This window comes from Ischnura elegans, chromosome 4 (genome assembly GCF_921293095.1).
Source record: "Ischnura elegans chromosome 4, ioIscEleg1.1, whole genome shotgun sequence".
Classification (NCBI taxonomy): domain Eukaryota; kingdom Metazoa; phylum Arthropoda; class Insecta; order Odonata; family Coenagrionidae; genus Ischnura; species Ischnura elegans.
The window spans coordinates 62,463,223-62,484,075 of NC_060249.1; the positions used below are offsets into that span (position 1 = coordinate 62,463,223).

Sequence of the window (20,853 nt, forward strand, 5' to 3'; positions counted from 1 at the left end):
CTTGCCTAACCCAAGCTGTAGCAATGACATGATTAAATATACTCAGAAGTGCTGGACAATCATTCAAACTGCTCACAGTTGAGGACTTCAAATCCAGAAACCTGGAAAGCCAGAAATCCGGAACGTATGAAAATTCCTCTGCATAGGATTTTGACTAGCCACCTCATGGCACCACTCTCAGAGTCTTGTCCTGGGACAAGTAGGAAGTTAGCACACGCTATGAACATACACTAACAACCTGGGCAGGGACACGTAGGGATCTCAAATATCGAGTACAAGAGTCTGAACACATTTATAAATTGACTAGTTAACAAAGTATACCATGAAGACTAGAAATCCAGAAACCCCTTGGTCCCATTAAGCTTTCCAGATTTTAGGTCCTCAACTGTATACAGTGCAACCTCGATATAACGACACTCCACGGTGCACTAATAAACACTCGCTATAGCGAATTGTCGCTTTACCGGAGGTGGAGCAAATTATAGCCAATATACCTGTTGCGAACAGATATACAGGAACAGGAGTGGTGCGGCGACAGATAAACATCTATCCGATAAACGTAAGCATAAATCCAGACGAAAGGCGATGTTTTTTTGCATCACTAAATTTCCTTACTCAAATAACGACTAACTATTCAAACAATTTATAAGCGCCGCACTGAATAAAAATCATGCAAAGCATTGTTTCGTCAATCATTATATTTATCGAAGGACAGTTTACCACATAAATTTGAGACTGAGCACTCCATTAACTTCATTTCTAACAAATCGCTAGCAATTACAGAGGTTAAGGAGTCTTGATGAAAGTCTTCCGGCGGTGAAACCCTCGCTATGGCGAGAGCCAACACCGAAAGGGTCTCGTAAAAACGAATTTTTAACACGCTTATTATAGGGTCAATTGACGGTGCATCGGCTATCTCTCGTAATAGCGGGGGTGTCGCTATAGCCCGTACTCGCTTTAACGAGGTTCCACTGTATAGAAGTTGTGAAACTTAATAATGTGACAATAAGAGTTTGCAATTAGTTGGTGTACATGTACTTTTGCAAGTTTAGGCATGCATTAGTAAGTTTTTCTTTTTTGCATGTTCCCTATGCTTAAACTAAGACCTGATATTTGCTTACTAACCCTTTCACTGCCAGCCCATTTCAGGTGGGATGTTCGAAGACTGCCAAGGCTATTTTCCAGAATTTGCAACATTTCAGATTTTAAAGTTTTTCTGCTACTTAATTTTATTTAATACATCTATATTTTTTCCAAATACTTAAGATACATTTATATCTTATAACCATAGATAGATTATGGGGATTTACTTAAATTAAAGCCGTTGAAAAGGCCACAAACACGAAAAAATGTCAAATAAGTCGATAAATCGGCCCCTGGAAGTTTCCGCTCAACCGCAGTCAGGGCCGATATATCGGCCCGGTGGCAGTAAAAAGGTTAATGATATTTCCAAGATTGAGGCTCCAATAATAATGCTCATGATGGAAATCAACAAACAAACATGACCCTTAATATACTTCTCGGTAACTATCAACTTTAACTGCCCATACCTAGTATGTATTTACCATTCATGCTAACATGCTAAAACAAACATTAACTCCTCAAATATTAATTGATCAATACACAAAATAAAATAAAAAAGGTAATGCTTAAAAATACCTGTCACTGTCCATGATGGTATTCAGCCTATGAGCAATTGTAAGAATGGTGCACTCCTTGAATTCAGATCGAATGGTAGCCTGGAGCGGAACAAATTGTCATAATTACATGCATATATGTCAATAAGTTAAGCTTCAACACATTATTTTACAAAGAATCATTTGGGCTCAGCATAGCTTATTCTTGAATTTTCCATTTATAATCACCTGTATCATCAATAGCAGACACTTTGTTACTTCCACAAAATATTTATAAAAAATTCTATTTTATGACCGGTTTCAGTTGTTACACCATTATCAAATACAGAACGTATTTTGCATTTGATAATGGTGCAACAGCTGAAACCGGTCATAAAATAGATTTTTTAATAAATATTTTGTGAAAGTAACAAAGTGTCTGCTATTGATGATATGGAGCCCTTCCACCACGTACAAGCTTCAAATTTCAATTCATAATCACCTGAATTAATTCATCTGTTTCTAAATCTACTGCAGCAGTTGCTTCATCTAATATCAAGACTTTGGTTTTCCTCAATAGAGCTCTGGCAAGGCAAATCAACTGCCTCTGTCCAACACTGCAAATATAAAACAACAATAGTATGAGAAAAAGATAATTTGTCCAGAGAGAAATCCATTATTTTCAGCTGTAAATCATTCCTTTAAAGGAGCAACTGAAGTACAAACATAAGAAACATGTATGCTAAACAAAGCAAAATTAATCCATAAGATTATTTTTTTTAGTGCAGATGTAGGGTACTTCCAGCTACTTTACGAACTAATGAAGTTGAAATCTCAAGATGAGACGTTTGTGAGTTAAACTTCTGTTGTAAACAAAATGTTTAGGATTCAATGCCTCTAGAAGTAATGGACACACAAGAGCAAAATGTTCAGATGAAATGATCTTACTGGGTAATAGGATGACAAAATAATAAGCCAACTTTCTTCCTTCATTTCATTTTACCTATTGAGATTCGCTCTTCAGTTTCTCCAGTGGACTAACTATTTTGACAATAAGCAATGAGTAAGTTTGACTCTGTTGGTCATTATTTAATCACTATATTCATTAATGTATGACATTAATTGCATACTAAGTAATTTACCTCAGATTTTCTCCCCCTTCTGAAATTTCAAGCTGTAGTCCTGCAGAGTGAGACTTGACAAAAGAGCTCAGGTGGGCATGATCCAAAGCCCTCCATATTTCAGTGTCAGAATGTGTAATAAATGGATCAAGATTCATGCGTAGAGTACCCGAAAACAGCACCGGATCCTGTGTACAAATATAGACATAAAAGTACCAATAACTTGACAGAAATCAATCATGAGTCAATTAAGATTACATGATGGATTTTATTAGTGGAGCGGACTAAATGAAGCATGTGAAACCCTGCCTTAGTAGGTAAAAAATATCTGCATTTTACATTTACAGTGTGTAAAGATTACAATATGGGCCATTGGGAAATTCAAGACCACTACCCAGATAGCCTTTGAAATATGTGCATCAATGACCTGCTTATACTCCATTAAGGGGAACTTTTTACGCAGGTTCGTGAATGCTAGTATTCTTCTACATACAGTAAATTCCTTGAAATGCTTCCACTCCAGAGAAACACAAGTCCTCTACCAGCATTTGATGCGTTAATCCTGAGCAACACCTGCTGTGAATGATGTTATTTCATTTTTACTTCCAAAGTTTACTGCTTTTCAACACACATTCAAGAATATTAACAGCACACTCAATAATTATAATAAATATGTAGTTTAGTGAGTAATTACGTAGTGTTGAAAATTTAATTTTTCCCCTGAGGTGTACTAAATGAAGGAATACACCTTTGCAATAGCACCATCTCAATCTCCAAATATTTATATTGAATGAAAATGTTGGGACACAACCTTACCTGAGGAATAATTGTTAGACGTCCTCGTAATGCATGAAGGCCCATTTTTGCCACATCCAAGCCATCTATGAGTATAGTTCCACTGGCAGATTCAACAATACGGAAAAGTGCTAAAGTTAAAGATGACTTCCCAGCTCCAGTTCGACCAACAATACCCACCTGCAGGGTTAAAACTACCCATTAGAGGTGGTCTGCTGGTTATACATATACATACATGATAAACACTTGAAAATGTGAGAAAGAGATAATTCATAGGTACCTAATATGATAGTGTGATTCATACCTAATATTGATTGTGATGAATAGATCACAGTTGTGGGCTGGCTATATCTGCACATTTATAAGTTTAAAATTAAATACCAAGTACATAGACCCTTATTACTGTGACATGATTTTACTATGACTAAAATATTTTAACATTGTTCATCAAAACTGTCTTTTTTCCATAAATATAGCTTTTAACTGAAGAATTCATGTTAATTATCCTCACTAAAGACCGCTGAAATGCAATATCCCACTTTGTCATGGGTAGAATTTATGATGGATCTGATGCATAATCTGAACTGATAAATTTTAAATATACATATTTTACATTATTTTATATGCATTAGCAAAGTGATGAACACTAAATAGATTAGTTATGATGCTATTAACACCAATTCTTCCTGTATAAATTACTTATATATTTCCATTTTAGCATACAGAAGAATTCACTTTATGAGCAGCCCTTCAGAATGGATAAAAATCGTAAAGCAATGGTGTATTGCATTGGAAACCTGAAGAACTTCTCGCAAAGCATGAAGCACTAAAATTCAGATCCAACATTACTTGGGAACTGCCTGTATTTTTCAAATAGTATTAAGTCATCAAAGTAGGTATTGAAAATTAAAAATTATTAGCTCCAAAAGATTGCAACAATTTTTATGCTACTTAGTATAAGTACATAATAATAATATACATAAAATAACAAATTCAAGTTCCTATTCCACACTTCTCTACTCACAAGTCTTCAAATTTCAGATTCAAAAACTAAAATTGATAAAAAAGATTACTGCAACAGATTATCAAGCCAGAAGTTAAGCTAATTCATACATCAATAACAGCTAACAAACAACAGTGTGAACTATGTAGGGATCCTACAGGATTTGAAAACCACCCCACTCTTTTAATGATTGTCATAATTAAATGGATAAAAACTGGATTCTAAAATGTAAAAAAAAGTAATAGAGCTCAGTTTTATCAATCTTAGAAAAAACAACTTACTTTTTCACCGCCTTTGATTGTGCAGCTTATGCCTTTGAGCACCAAGTCAAGACCTTCTCTGTAGCGTATTCCTAAGTTTCGAAATTCAATCCTACCTTCTGAAGGCCAATCTGATGGAGGATCTGAAGATGAAGTTTTCCATGGTGCTTCCTTCATTAAAGATTAAAAAATAACTAATCAATATATGCTTTTATATGTTTTTGAAAAGCTTACTCTAACCTTGGATTCAATATTGCTTATCATAACTATTCCTTAAATCAAATCCCAGATAAGGGGCCTTAGTGAAAAAACAATTAAGGAATGTTAAGGACTTCCAAATAAAATTTGATTCACAAGCATTCAAAGAACTTTAATTGTGTTATTTTCATAATGAACATCAAGACTTAGACGTAGCTGAAGCTGAATGCACATGCATTTTTAACTTACACATGTATTTGTGTACTAAGCAAATAAATTAGCTCATGAAAATGACATTGATGTTTAAAGTGCTCAATTTCAAAACTCCAATTTATTAACAGCTACCATTGCCTACCGAACCATTTTTTTCTATGTACTCCTAGCAGTGGAAATTGAAAATAAACCCTTTCACACCGAATGTCCGCAGTAGCCGACAAGCATTTTCATATGCAAAAGACCTCATGTCCAGTCTAATTGCTCGCCTGGATTTTTCAACGCAAATGAACGGACGTTGACAAGAGCTAATGCAGAGGAAGGGAAGGGACCACTGAGGTAGGAGACAATCAGTCCCTGCCAGAGACCCAGCTTAGTGAGACCTTGAGGGCACTCCTCGGCCATTGATCCCAACACACTGCAGGAATCTGTTTTGAAATGGTTAAATTGTCAATGGTTTCTGCAAATAAATATTTTATTGCATACTCCATTTTTTTATATTTTGATACGAATTATTTGTTTTATCACTTCTGCGAGCTATTTTTAAACCAAATTTTAGCATTACAATTTAACGTACTTCTAGAGTTCTGGAGTCTTAGTACCTTATGGTCACGAAATTTGTTATTATCAATTCTAAAAATCCATTTAAAAGTCTAAAATGCTTAAACAATGTTAGTAATTCTTATAAAAGAGTAAATTATTTAAATTAAAAGCAATGTTGAGTTTAAAAAAAAACACTAGAAACCCAATAATTTGACTTGTGGACACTGTGCTTAGATAGGGTTAGAGGATCAAGTCCTGTTGCAGGGGTAATGGCCAGGCATCATGTTGAGTTGGGCAAGGACACAGCAAGGGATCAAGGCTAGGGGGGATTTTAGGTCCACCTAATACTGGAGCCTGAGGGGTATGGAATACCTGCCAGGGTAAGCATGAGGTGCACGGGGGCCCTCCCCCAGAAAAATGTTAAGCTAAATGGTTCAAAAAGGTGAGTTTTACAGCCTTCTGAGGGGAATTTTATTAATCCTTATACCATTTAATAATTAATATCAATCCAATTAAGTAAAATGGATTAAACTTAAAAATTTCTCTGAACTCAGGGGGGTTTATGGTTTATACCCCAAAACCACACCCTCGCTGCTCCACTGCAGTTGTGTCCCATATCAGAGGGATGAGAATATCTGGGCAACTCCACCCCAAAAAAGAGCTCCACGCAGACAGGTTTAAAATATTCTTACACTACTCATAGTACGGAAAACATTTTCCTCTCGTAGGTGCCAACAGGAGAGGGTTAATCAAGAACATCCTGAGTGCTAAAGTTACAAACAAAATACATGCCAAAAAATATTAACACATAAACTGAGAAGTTGTGACATGGTTTCCTAGATCATCAATGATGATGATTTTGGAGCTGAGGCATTAAATTTGAATATTACATCATTGACCAACCTTTTTTAGCTCTCTATATTCTTTTATTCTTTCAACAGCAACAATATTGTTCTCCACCTCAGAAGTCAGTCTCACAAGCCAATTCAGCATCTGCGTTATCTATTAAAAAATTACAAAATAAGTTAGGTTGACTCTATAAAAAAAATCAGCACCAGCAATCTCGTGCAATTATTACCTGGAGGGCATAACTAACAGAGAGTCCCACTATGCCAGCATCTATAGTACTTCGCCCAATCACAGCAAAGAGGGATGAAAACAAGATAACCAAATTACCAATCATCTCCAATCGAACAGCTAACCACCTGACAAAAAATTTAGGATCAGTTAGATTAACAAAATGGGCAGTAATATTTTTCATTCTATTTTAATTCTAATAGCATTCTATTCTAGCAATCTATTTTATTTCTAATTGCATTTTATGCCATTATAAGCTGATACTATAAATATTAGCACTTAGAATCTCGGTTCCACTAGTTCTTGAGCTTAGCATTGGTACCTAAAATGAAGTCAATGGGTATCGGCACCAAAATAATTTGTAATAAACCCTATTTAAAACTTTTCTAGGGTATAATTCATATACTGTAAACCAATGTTACTTGAGATGGTACGGTACTATTTTTTGTGTTTAGGTTGGTATCACTTAGCAATGCACAATTCAGGACTATGTGCAAATTTAGTTGACGATTTGGTGTGTTGTTAGATGACTGATAAGATTTTATTGACGCAAGAACTTTTAAAAATAGGAAAGCAACCATTTCAAGTAACCCTGGTTTACGGCAATACATATACATACCGACACAATAGTATGATATCCTGGATTCAATACAGTTTAAGATAGCTTGAATAGTTATTAAAGGCAGTTTTCATAATATGTATTGTGATTTAAAAGCAAAGACTCCACATGATTTATATATATACGACCATCATTCAACCTCATGACAAACAGTCATTTTCAAAAGTAGGCTCCCAAAGCCAGCACGAGCAACTACTTTTTATGCTGAGCTAGAACTTAGAGTCTTGCCAAATGGCAATAAAACTGGGTGGAAAAGTACGACGATATTTATTCCAGCCATGGAAAATTTTCACAAATAAGGAGTCAGCTGCAGGTGCAAACAATATTGTGCATGCATATGCCCAAAAATTACATGGAGGAAAAACCATTTATTTTGAATGGTATTTGGGATAACAAAAAAATTGCTATTGATAATAGGTACCGTTCCCACTGAAGCAAAATTATACCTTTTGATGACACTTATGCAATGGCAAAATAGATCCTAAACTTCAAGGGATACAAGCTCATGTGAAAACAGCAAGAAAAGGACAGGGTTATATAAGAAGATCTCATCTAATGAAGGAAAAATGACAATGGAATTACATTGGTCTTTCAAGTGATGCAGTATTTTTCAGAGCTCAATTTATGAGTGATTTTACTTCTTAATAATTATTTAGAAAAACTACTATAAGAATATAAACTAGGTGTTTCTATTAGAGTCTATACGTATTTGATAATGGACTAACCTGTTAGCAATACAGTATGGATATTGAAAAGACTGATGATAATCCACAATTTTTTCATTTTCTTTGATAAATCTATGCTGGACAGAGAATGCCCTGATAGTTGAAACACCTGAAAAATAATCAATTTTTCAAGATAAACAATATAGGACAAAAGTTTATTTGGTTAAATTAATATTCATACAGTAATATTTCAAACTGAAGTCTAGAGTAAGCTTGGAGTATAATAAATGCAAGGTCGTTGTGAAACTTTCTAAGTCCCTGGTTAAAATATGTGTGCTTACTTTGTAATATTACACAGCCTTTTTTATTTCGAGGCTAACCAGCAAAACCATTCTGTATCATTACCAAGCGTCTCTAACTAAATTCCACTAATTAAGGTCCAAAGTTTTTTCTTTGGTCAAGCCTGTCTTTATTGATTTTTGTGTCATGGCAATTCAAAATTAAAAGTTTTGGAGTACAAGCAATGGTGGATTAAAAATATGAACAAATTTCCAGCCCATTTGGGAGCCACAGTGGCCCGGTATGAATTGATCCTCTCAAGTTTCAGACGGTAAGATTCAATTTCTGTGCTTAAGGTAATATCAGATAAATCTGAATTTAAAACTATGTACCTCCTTACCATTTAAACTTTCCCCAAAATGAGAGAATATTGGTGATCTTGACACAGATGACAATCTTTTGAGTTGTCGAGAAGTGGCAATATAAAACCTCTGCTCATGCAAAAGATTTATGAGTTTTATTTCCTTTCATAAAGAAGATTCTCAATCAACTTACCAGAAAACTGTTTTCTTATAAAGTGCATTTAAAAATTACCTGAATTATGTAATAAAGGATTCCAATGGGAATAATCACAGCTACAAATATTGGAGTACTATAACTTATTACAAACAATGTTGTAGAAACCTATAAAAGAGGTGAATGAATGTAATTAAAGCCTCTAGTTTTATGAAATCCTGATGCAAAAAAGTTTAAAGAAATGGAATACACCCCATTAAAATTGAAGAAACAATCACACAGTGCCAGAATTGCTGAATTTTTAATCCAAACTCATGCAGATACAAGTAATCAAGCACAACTATTCCATGCAATATGTTATTCAATGCATAATATTTTCTTGTACCTAATGAATCATATACTAGCTCTCAATAATTATTTCCTACTTAAGAGAATGACAAAATATCAAAGGCAGCATTAAATCTACTACCCACAATAAAATTGTGCAATTCAGACGTAGTTCCAAGGACTTACCCCAAAAAAACAATCACTCCATCCTTTTATGACGACTGGCAAGACAGTATCTACGACGTCTACATCCCTAGAAAAACGATTGAGAATTCTTCCAACAGGAGTGACATCAAAAAATGACGTTGGAGTCTTCAAGATATTGGATAGCATATTATGATGAAGGATTTTAGCTGCCCTGAGCGCTCCAATGAATAAGCATAGAGAAGAAAGCAGCAATGATATACCTGTAAAAAAAAGCACTTAATGAGGGAATAAAAATCAACTGTGTATCGTTCCATAGAAAGAATGGCCAATCTCACACAGTAGCAAAGCCTTTATTTCATAGAACATGTGCATGCATCCAATTAGGCTATTATTTCCCGATATTGAAAAGTATTGATCTGTTTAATATAATCAGCATGTATATATTTTAAACTTACCTTGACCTACGCCAAGGGAGCCATACACAACCAGATACATATCTCTTCTATTGGTGTCAAGGGTATTGTTGTCAGTTGACCATGTTGACAGCCAGAAATTTGAACCAACAGAAAACCCTTGGTATGATATGCACAAAATAACAATTCCTATGAGCAATAGTAAGCCCAAAGATATAACATACTGGGAGTACACAGACCACTTCACCTAAAATGGAAAATATTTTGTTTTCATATCGTATTAGAAACAACCTATATGAAGACAGTTCATACAACTATATGGAACAATTGTTAAATTTTATTGTTTTTAAAAAGTGGACATTAGTTAAAATAGGTAGTAAAACAACTTTGAAAGCACAAATCACCGAAGGAAACACAAAACCTCCTCCATTAGAACTGAATATGTAAATGGCAAGGGCATTAACAATAGGAGTTCAGTTGGCCGTGCTCTGCATTGTTTTTTTTCATGATACATATGTATATCTACAACTTTTTGATGAAACACTGAACACTGGTGAGTATGAAAATGAACTTGTAGATAGAAGCAGGGACTTCTGAGGGAGAAGCAGGAAAGGAAAGGATATGAATAATTCCATGAAAGACAAAAGGAGATGCAAAGAGCAAATGAGGTGCTCACTGGGACAATTCAGGATGCATGACCTAATAGAACCAATACAACAGAAATAGTCACGAGAAGAAAACCAATGCTAAGGTTAGGCATTTTATAGAAGCATTCCCAAACCTACTAAATTCATTGTAGTATCTATTTAACAGAATACACCTGAAGTGATCAAGTGTTTATACCTACATAGATAGTATACATACCAGATACAACATCACTTCAGGATATTTGATAAAAATGGGTAAGCCCATGGGTTATTTTCTAACAATTGTCCTTAATTATTACGCCTATTTAATCAACAAAATACCTAAGTTACACAGTTTTGTAACGCATAGATGGCTAGGGATATGAGGCTAAAGATAAAATTACACATAAGGTTAAAAACTCAGCAAGTGGAGCTGTTCAACTACAAACAGTACTAAATTTAAATCTGTTGTACACTCCTGGCTAGCATCTAAAGCACTGTACTCCGTAAATGAGTTTTTTACTCAGGAAGCAGATATTGTTTTCTGAATAATCCTGTTCTTTATTTAAGTATGCAAACTGTAATTATATGTATGTAACACTGAACTGACGAGGTCAAGTGTAAATTATTTACTAAACGACCAATAAATCTATTATTATTATTATATTATTATTATGTAATTTGGCAGCACATAAGAGGAAAATGGATACTGCAGTAAGGATGCCAGGAAGAAAATTTCTGGAGCCAGGGGAGTCTTTATCAATAGGAGAGAACAAATGAGAGGATCATTATGTAAGAGAATAAAGACAAGACTATTGAAGAGCCTGATGTGATGAGTGTAATGCTTAGCAGTGGAAAAACGTGGATGCTGAGGGTGGAGGGTAATGAAGGACTGGAGGTTCCAATTTGGGTTAAAGAGACAGGGACAGATAATTTGCAAAATGCTTTAAATAAAGCTCCCTTAGAACACTTTCATAATGGTAATGTATGTAATTATATTAGTGGATAAAATGACCATCTCAGAAGCAGCTTTTTTGATTTGAATAATAAATAACGCATGGAATCAAAAACAATCAGTACTGAGAGCTGAATATCCGTCACCAAAATTCAACAAGCAAATAAAAATTGAACCTACCACCCCCATTTCCATCTTCTCCTCTTCCATTAATTTCTCTCCCAAATGTACACTCCCAGTATCAGTAGACTGTCTCCTGTAAACAATAGTTAGCCATTAAATATGAATGAAGAGACAAAATCTCAAAGATTCAAAGCCTCAACTGTTCATACCAACTTGAAGATCTTTTCATTGATCTATTTCTTGAATCAGAATCACTTTCTCTAGACTTCTGCACAGAGTACTGTCTTCTGAACTCTTCTGAGCCCATTGTATGTGCAAGATGTTGTTTTACCTCATCCAAACCTAAATAGAAACAATTAAACAGCTTAGGTTATAGTTTAAAAAATAGCAGAAATAAGAAGTAATTCTATGAGAACTGAAGCTGGAATAGTCCACTTAGATATGCCCTCCTTTAATACTAGAGGAACTTGCACTTAGGGCACAGTCTAAACAAGGTATCAAATTAACCGCTGTGAACTAAGAAACCATTCAATGTTTTGCCCCTTTTTCCTTCCTGCACACTGCAAAAATTTTTCGGTCTCAGCTGCGTCGCACGTGCAGCTAGATCAGTTCGTCACCACCGTGAGTCAAAGCAAAGTTGTAATGCAGTGTTGCATTCTACAGGATAACTACCCTTTTCAATGCTTGCTCAATATTTTCAACTTACAAACAAGGTCTTGGAACGGATCTTGTTCGTATATCGAGGATTTCCTGTATTCCAGCTAGAATGAATGGCTGAAACTCAGTGAATGTAGTTAACCTTGTATACAAGTTGATTCTAGCATGAAAAAATTAGGTTTAGCTGAAGCTTCATGTCAGAGTCAGTTTCCAAAACATTTCTCCTACACAACTTGAGGCATCATCAGTTTTGTTGTAAATAGTTACTGGGGGGACGATGATTTTAGATTCAGGAGGAGTGGTAAATGAACACGACCACACGTGTTGAATAACATGGCGAAACTGCAATTTATTAAAAGAACCAACTTCCGGTGAAGAACAAAAACAAATGAATACAGTAATACGATAGTTGGGAGATTACCAGCCATATTCAAACAAAAACAATCACAACACTCTCCCTTAATCTACCAACTTTACATTGCATTTTTACAATTAACCATACCCAGAGGAATAATGCACTTGCGGTGTGCAGTCACATTAAGTGCCTTAGTAAACACATCGGCAATCATTTTTTCAGATTCCATGTAATTGAGGACAACCTTCTTATGCTTAACAAGTTCCCTGATGTGATGAAACTTCACTTCTATATGCTGAGTGCGAGCATGCAATCCATTGTCAGAGGCTAATTTTAGTGCACTCTGGTTATCATTCCATAAAAGAATTGGCCCCTTCCTACCACATAACTCAGAGAGTAACCCCTTCAAGTAAGTGGCCTTCCTACCTGCAGAGTCAATGGCAATATACTCTGCCTCGGTTGAAGACAAGGCAGTTACACTTTGTTTTTTTTACTCTCCCAGCAGATTGGTCCACCAGCAGACACAAAAACATACCCAGTCACTGATTTTCTGTTGACGTCATTAGCAAATGACGCATCAACAAAACCACAAATATCCGGATTATTCTCAGTCCTTCGGAATTCTATTCCTGCATCAATTGTTCCTTTTAAATACCTTAACACTCTTTTCACACACTGCCAGTGTTCATCTCCATAGCAGTTGTTGAACTGGCTGAGGTAATTGGTAGCATAGGATATATCAGGCCTGGTACACACTGATAAATACAGTAAACTTCCAATCACTTGTTGGTAAGGTACACTATCACACGTTATCGATTCACCCTTGGTCAGTCGAGTGCCAGGAACCATAGGGGTTGACACAGATTTACATTCTGCCATCCCCACCTTACTCAGCAAGTTCAAAATTACCTGTTTTTGGTTCAACTTTACTTTACCATTACCCATTTCTACCCTCATTCCCAGGCAATCCACGACTGATCCTAAGTCTTTTACCTTAAAACAAGAGTGGAGCTTTTGTTTCAGTTTCTCAGCTTGAACTTCATCATTAAAGAATACAAAAAAGTCATCAACATAAACACATATTATAACCATGGATGCACCATCTCTCCAAAAATAAACACAAGGCTCATGTTGAGATTTCTTAAAACCAACACTTAATACGACTTCATCCATTCTCTCATACCAGGAACGCGAAGCCTGTTTCAGGCCATAAATGGCCTTCTTTAACTTATACACTTTACTTGCATCTGAAACAAAACCTTCCGGTTGGTACATGAAAATGTCTTCACTTAGTGAACCATTCAAAAAGGCTGTGGAAACATCCAAGTGATGTACATGCAAACCATGAGCAACAGCAATTGAAAAACACAATCGTAAGGTATCATGTCTCACCACAGGAGCAAAAGTGTCAAGATAATCAATACCATAACGCTGAGAGAAACCCTTAGCTACCAGGCGAGCCTTATACTTGTCCACTTCTCCCTCCCCATTCCGCTTCAATTTAAAAACCCATTTGCATTGCACTATATTTCCACCCTTAGGTCTGTCTACAAGATCCCACACATCGTTTTCCTGAAAAGAACTGATCTCTCTTTCCATAGCTTCTTTCCAATGAATTTTATCAGTACCATTTAATGCCTCGGTAACTGATGTAGGTTCTACCTTTTCATCACATGCTAAATATAACTCAAAACCAGGAAATTCCTTCCTTTGCCTTTCCCTCATAGGATACCTCCTTTCACCTTCATCGACATTATTTCCAGGATTTATTTGCACCTCATTTGCATCCGCAAAAGACAGATTTTCAATATCATTCTCTGCTCCATGAATGTGATTGACATTGGCATTTGTTTCACTCTGACAATGAACATCATCACTGACATTACACACTGAAGTAAATGGCAAATCATCATCTAAGTTTACAGGCACAGGCATACTGAAAGAACCCTTCTTCCCTTTACCAATAGCCTTAATTGCAGTGAAACTATTTTCAATGAATTTAACATCACGAGCAACAAGAATTTCTCTCGGGTTTTCAGGATTAAGCAAACGATACCCCTTGGAAGCTGAAGAGTAACCCACAAAGACCATTTTCTTGCTCCTAGGATTTAGTTTATCCCCCCTTATTTCCTCAGGGATTAGAGCATATGCATCAGAACCAAACACCCTGAGCTGATCATAGCTGACTTTCTTACCTGACCACAGGACCTCAGGGACATTGTCAGGGACACTCCTGTGGGGGCTTCTGTTTAATAAGTACACAGCAGTGTTAGCTGCTTCTGCCCACATCTCCTTAGGACTTCCTGCGTGAAAGAGCATGCATCGCACTTTCTCCAGAATGGTGCGATTCAGTCTCTCTGCTACACCATTTTGCTGTGGAGTATACCTTACAGTTCTCTGATGTGTGATTCCTCTGCTTTTAAAGAAATTCTGTAACTCATCACTCAAGAACTCAGTTCCATTATCAGACCTGAAAATTTTCAACCTTTTACCAGTTACATTTTCAGCCATATTTACAAAATCAATCACTCTCTGCTTGGTTTCAGACTTGCTCTTTAAGAAATAAACAGTCGTTCTGCGAGAGAAATCATCTATCAAAGTAAGAATGTACCTTGACCCACTCCATGACTTTACATTAGAACCAAAATCACACAGATCAGAGTGAACAAGACCTAGTACCTCATCTGCCCTAGTACCTCCTTCCTTAGGAAAAGGATTTCTGTGCTGTTTTCCAAGAACACAAGCATTACAATCATCAGCAGGTTCATACTTGAAATCAATGCAATCACTTAATTTATCCCGCAACAATATCATATTTTGCATACCCAAATGACCCATTCTTTGATGCCACAATTCATAATCATTAATATTGCACACAAATGCCTGCTTTGATTTAACATCCAAACGGTATAACCCATTACTCGTTCTACTTGCAGTAGCTAGTTCTGTACCATTACAGACAAAGTCATCATCATACATTTTACAACCCTTTTTATCATAAACAACAGTGATCCCTTTGTCGGCAACTTGACTTACAGAAATCAAATTTTCTTTCAATCCAGGAACATGCACAACATGTTTAAGTTCACAAATGTGATCACTTACATTTAGGTTCACAGATCCAACACCTCTGCTTTTAAGCTTACCGTTATTTCCGACAGTAATCTCAATATGACTGTCAACGTCACGACAATAATCATGCATACGGTCTTCATGGGGTGACATATGCACGGATGCTCCGGAATCTACAAACCAATCTGAGTCACACGATGCAGCCGACAGGGCACACAGAAGACTTCTCAGCGGTTTCCTATTTTCTCCTTTCTTCTCTCCCTTAACCTCGGCTCTGTTCTCGTTCGGATCCCTCTTCTTCTGCGACTGCGGGCATTGTGTTTTAAGATGCCCCTTTTCACCACAGTTCCAGCACTTCCACGCCTTCACAACTGATGAACTCCCAGCCATGGTCGAAGAGTTGTACTTCTTGCCCTTGGAATACAGGGCAGTGGTTTCGGGAACACTCGCATTTTGACCGGCACTCACGCTCTTCCGGTAGCTTTCGTCTAGCAAAATCGTCTTCACACGATCCAAATTTAAGACATTCTCCCCACTCGTGATGGCCATGACAAGATTGTCATACGAATTTGGCAGCCCCTGAAGCAACATTGCTGCAACAAAGTTTTCCGCCATCGGCTCACCGATACCCTCGAGCTTGTGTGCCAACATTATCACCTCGCTGATATAAGTGTCCATGGTTTCAAACTTTTCGAGCCTCATTTGGCACATAGAACGAAGCAGGGATACATACCGCCACTTGCCTTTATCCTCATATGCCTTGGATAAAGCATTCCAGGCATCCTTTGCCGTTTTAGCTGGCCTTACATGGGGATATACCACAGGCTGCACCATAAGGCAAATGTCTGCTAAAGCTTTCTCGTCCCTACGTTCTTTACCTTCGCCATTATCACTTCCCTGGACACAACTCCACAATCCATTACGACGTAAATAGTTCGTCATCGCGAACGACCAGTCATAATAGTTTTCCCGCCCAACGAGTTTTTCGAAACCATACGCCTGCGAAGTGACCTGAGATTCTTGCATCTTTGCTACCACACGGTTTACCACAAAAATAAAGAAATCTGAATTCAGCAGCGCAGTGGAAAGTGCGCTGGGCCCATAACCTGTTGTAAATAGTTACTGGGGGGACGATGATTTTAGATTCAGGAGGAGTGGTAAATGAACACGACCACACGTGTTGAATAACATGGCGAAACTGCAATTTATTAAAAGAACCAACTTCCGGTGAAGAACAAAAACAAATGAATACAGTAATACCAAGGGGGCGACAAAACTGCGATATATCGTATGGAAAACCTCTTTTGTTTTGATTTTTCCGGAGCCCCAGTGGTCCAACGGCCTACCCAACATAGAGGCGCTGGTGTAGCCTGTTTTTTGAGCAGTAACGAACTGGGCGCTGCCATATTGAATCTCGCTGTAAACAAACGTGATATTGAGGCTTATTGATAGTCATTAGTGTTAACTGCAGACTTTTTTTATTGCTTACAGTGTCCCTTACGATTTTGGAATGTGCTCGATGAAGGATACGAGTCTCAATGATCTTGGTTATTGCTAAATTGCGTGGGTATGAAATGTATTTGGTGATGAAAGTGTGAGTAATTCTGTTTCCTTCATTATTCCATTTTGATTTCAACCTGTGATTAGCTAACCTTTTCTCATGTTTTCAAAATTTTATGGTGTCTTGTATTCCTTATATTTCAATATGTTTTTCATTGTACTTGCAGTTTTTCTAGTGTTCAAACTACTCATTTATCGCTAGTGCTATTCTTAGGTTTGTTTAATGCTAATCATTTTGTTGGTTATGTATGTAATTTGCTATTTCAACTCTGTCCTTTCAACTGTTTAATTGTCATTAATTGAGCATTATTCATTAAGTGTTCTACGATGTTTACATTTCTTAAAACTTTAATCTCTTTCCCTTTGAAGTAAGAACTTAATTTCTACTACATTGGTATAAAATATTCTTCAATTTTCTTGTTTTCTACTTTTGGGATACTTTCTTTCGTATAAGTGATGGATATTAACTTACAAGAACCTTTCATTTTAAGACTCCTCTGCCGACATATGCTATCTTAATGGGTACTCGTCATGAACTACTTCCTACGAAATAATGTCCTTCTCCTTTCATAATTAAATAATTATCTTCCATGAAATGATATTCAAAATTGCATGCTTATTTCTAGTGAAGTAATGTTATGGTCTATGGTTTCAGGATTAGCATTATTTTCCCTGTCCCAGAGGTGTTGCAAGATACATCTACCTCAAGGAATACTGGGTCACCCTCTTTGTCTGTAACTGTGGAGTGTTTACTTAAGTAATGGAATCTTTCTCCTATTACGCAAAGGCTGCTATCTCATGTTGTAATTGATATTTGTTGCTTGTGCATCTCATGTGCTTGTAGAATTGTTAACTTCCACAGATTTCATCTCTAGTATGTCATATTGAAATTGTTATTGTTGTATTTCTTTTACCAGTTATTGTATCAATAAATACCAATGTCCACTGAAGTAAGTTTCCGAGATCATTATTCTTACCAACCACCAGATCGCCAGTTGACTTTGTACATGAATCTTGTATTATGGTTACTAGTTAAGTAACCTGGGGAAGTTCATCAGGAAGATTTTCCTACATTCATTGCTTTTAAGTTTCTCGCAATCGCAGTAGCATTATTAAGCCTGAATAGCACGCCCTATCGTGACGCGTAAAAGAACAGGCGCCGAGATGTCCATTCAAATTTCGCGGCAGCCTTGGACCACTGGCATAGATGGCACTGATGTATCAAAACCTATACGCATTATCCTTATGGGTATGTCGCCCCCTTGGTAATACGATAGTTGGGAGATTACCAGCCATATTCAAACAAAAACAATCACAACAAGTTTTCAATTAAATTCTTCATCTGGACTGATGTTCGAAATTGACAAAGCCCAAAGTAGAGTAGTAAAAAAATAAGGCTCACAAACTAAAAAATTACCTTAAAAAATTTATGACATTTTATTTGATTGGTTAGTTAAAAAATTTTAAAGCATATTTGCTAGGATAAAAATAAATATTTTGCAAGATAGACCTTGAAATAGCATGAATACATTTACCTTTTTAACTCTAATAATATCCATAAGAGTAAGGTTTAACTCCGATCCAGCAAAGGCAATAATGCAGGGTTGGCAGTTACTTCTAAATCACAAGGCGTAGGAAGTCTAATAGGGAATCCCAGTATTTTCCCCCTACACTCGTTGGAAGAGGGGAGTCATTATGTATAAGAAGGAAAACAGTAGAATTGAAAGGAGAAATGAAGCGAAAATTATACGGAGGAAAAATTATTTGCCTAAACAAGGATTTGAACCCAGATCTCCAAAATTCGTGCCAATGTTCTACATACTACTTGAATTACAAAAGCATCTTAATCCCTTGTGGAGTTTGGTTGGCTTCAGGGAGCAAGAGATTTAGGTGCACTCTCAGATGAAACCATATGGGTACACCATTGGCTATTCCACAGTTATTCGTCGAATGTGAAATGCGATTTTGCCCGCAGGTGAGGCGTACATTACTGACAAGCACTGGGGGGATGAACCCCATTCCTCCACCCAATGATTCAGCAGTCGCACAGCAATGCATATTTTGAAAATATTGATAACTCTAACAGACTTAATGCTGTATTGTCTACATCCTTTTGGGATCAGTACCTGCATCTTAAGTTAATTCTTTCTCAAGGCTCACACACTCGATTCACAAATGTCCTGACACGTCAGAACATATTCAATAATGCAAATAAAGGAATATTTTCTAATTTACTAAAAAACCTTCTAAACCAAGAGTTTGAGATCAAGGTATGAACTAACTTATGAGCCATTCAAAGAAAAAAATGTTGGAGTGTCAAATACATATGTATATGTAACAGACAGAAATGCTGCGTGTATACTGGAGTGCCAGTACAAACACTAAATACCTTCTTCAGCAATGCCTTCATCTTCATCCACTTCTTGAAGATGATGCATTAGGAATTCCGCAAATGCCTCCTTTCTTTGAAGAAGTTCATTGTAAGTCCCAAACTCACTGATTGAACCATCTTTTATAACAGCTATGTAGTCAACCTCTGCTAAGTGAGTAATTCCATGGGTAACAAAAATACGAGTCTGTAAATACATAATTTAGTCGATTCAGAGAGAACCCCAAGACAACATTTACATACATATTTGAATTCAAATACATATTAACAGTAAGTGAAATATTATTACAGAATAAAATTCATAAAGGCAAAATACATACCTACATCACCAATAGCTATGTCCACATGGGGCAATCACTATTCACTATTCCATTTGAAAATGCTTATGATTTATTTGTTCACAAACTGATACACTTGTGATAATAATTTGAATCTATGATTTTGTTCAAAATCAAAATTAAAATGAAATCAGGGTTGCCTCCAAGGAGGGGTGTGGAAGAGGCTATAGCTTCCCCATGGGGCAAAACTCTACTCTAGATAAAATTGTAAGTTTTTGAGAGAACCAATGTACAAGGGGTATTTTCCCCTCCCCCCCTCATGGTCCTATCTAGATCTGGAAGTGCATTGATTGGCTATGAACATCTTTAAATGGCAATTTGACCATTATATGAGGTGATTAATAAATCACTGTCCAGGAATAGGGTGGTTTCCTATTATTTTTTTATTGCCTAAATCGAAAGATTATTACTCCTGGAGTATGTATTTCATGCTTTTAGATTTTTAAATGACGATGTATATTTTTCGCGATTAAATGAATAGTGAAAAATTTCAAGCGAGCGAAAACGCGACGGCTAAGTATGAATGCTGGGAAAAGCAGGTGTGACGTCATTCTGGTTCTGGCTGCTGCCATGTGAGGCCACCTTGGTACGAGGCTATGAGTGCTGCTATGATGCAGGATGCTAGCAGGTAGCAGAGTACCCTTCTAGCAGGTAGCGCTTGGCTTAAATAAGGATTATTAGGTAATACCTTATCAAACGAAGGAAACTTTCCAACCTTAGGCAATTTTAATAAGTGATTATTAAGAGATGTTTCATGACGTCACATGGAGTGGCATTACATAGCCGCCAATCTGGCCTTTTTCAAATGAGGTTAAAATTGACCTTTAACATTCGTCTAAACTGGGATTTCTAAAACCAAATAATTTGAATATATTATGAATACACTAATGGTGGGTAATGCATCGCAATCAATGCATTTTGTTTTCTTTGCTGACGGGAACTACCCCATTGTATGTTACATGGATGAGTTACAGTAATATGGACTG

At 36.6% G+C, this 20,853-nt stretch overlaps 1 protein-coding gene across 3 annotated transcripts in view; it reads right to left on the minus strand.

Moving 5' to 3' along the window:
• LOC124157577 (multidrug resistance-associated protein 1-like) overlaps window positions 1-20,853 on the minus strand; it is a 45,748-nt gene that overhangs the window by 1,937 nt on the left and 22,958 nt on the right. For all 3 annotated transcript variants that reach the window (XR_006864620.1, XM_046532420.1, XM_046532421.1), the window contains 15 exons: window positions 19,530-19,716; window positions 11,706-11,838; window positions 11,554-11,629; window positions 9,835-10,039; window positions 9,419-9,639; window positions 8,984-9,073; window positions 8,790-8,880; window positions 8,171-8,279; window positions 6,828-6,954; window positions 6,653-6,751; window positions 4,817-4,966; window positions 3,554-3,712; window positions 2,759-2,925; window positions 2,119-2,233; window positions 1,660-1,739 (listed from right to left, as the gene is read on the minus strand). Coding sequence is in view for 2 of the 3 variants with exons in the window: in XM_046532420.1 (XP_046388376.1) it covers window positions 1,660-1,739; window positions 2,119-2,233; window positions 2,759-2,925; window positions 3,554-3,712; window positions 4,817-4,966; window positions 6,653-6,751; window positions 6,828-6,954; window positions 8,171-8,279; window positions 8,790-8,880; window positions 8,984-9,073; window positions 9,419-9,639; window positions 9,835-10,039; window positions 11,554-11,629; window positions 11,706-11,838; window positions 19,530-19,716 (2,009 nt within the window). In the remaining variant the exon portion in view is untranslated. The remainder of the gene's footprint in view (window positions 1-1,659; window positions 1,740-2,118; window positions 2,234-2,758; window positions 2,926-3,553; window positions 3,713-4,816; window positions 4,967-6,652; window positions 6,752-6,827; window positions 6,955-8,170; window positions 8,280-8,789; window positions 8,881-8,983; window positions 9,074-9,418; window positions 9,640-9,834; window positions 10,040-11,553; window positions 11,630-11,705; window positions 11,839-19,529; window positions 19,717-20,853) is intronic.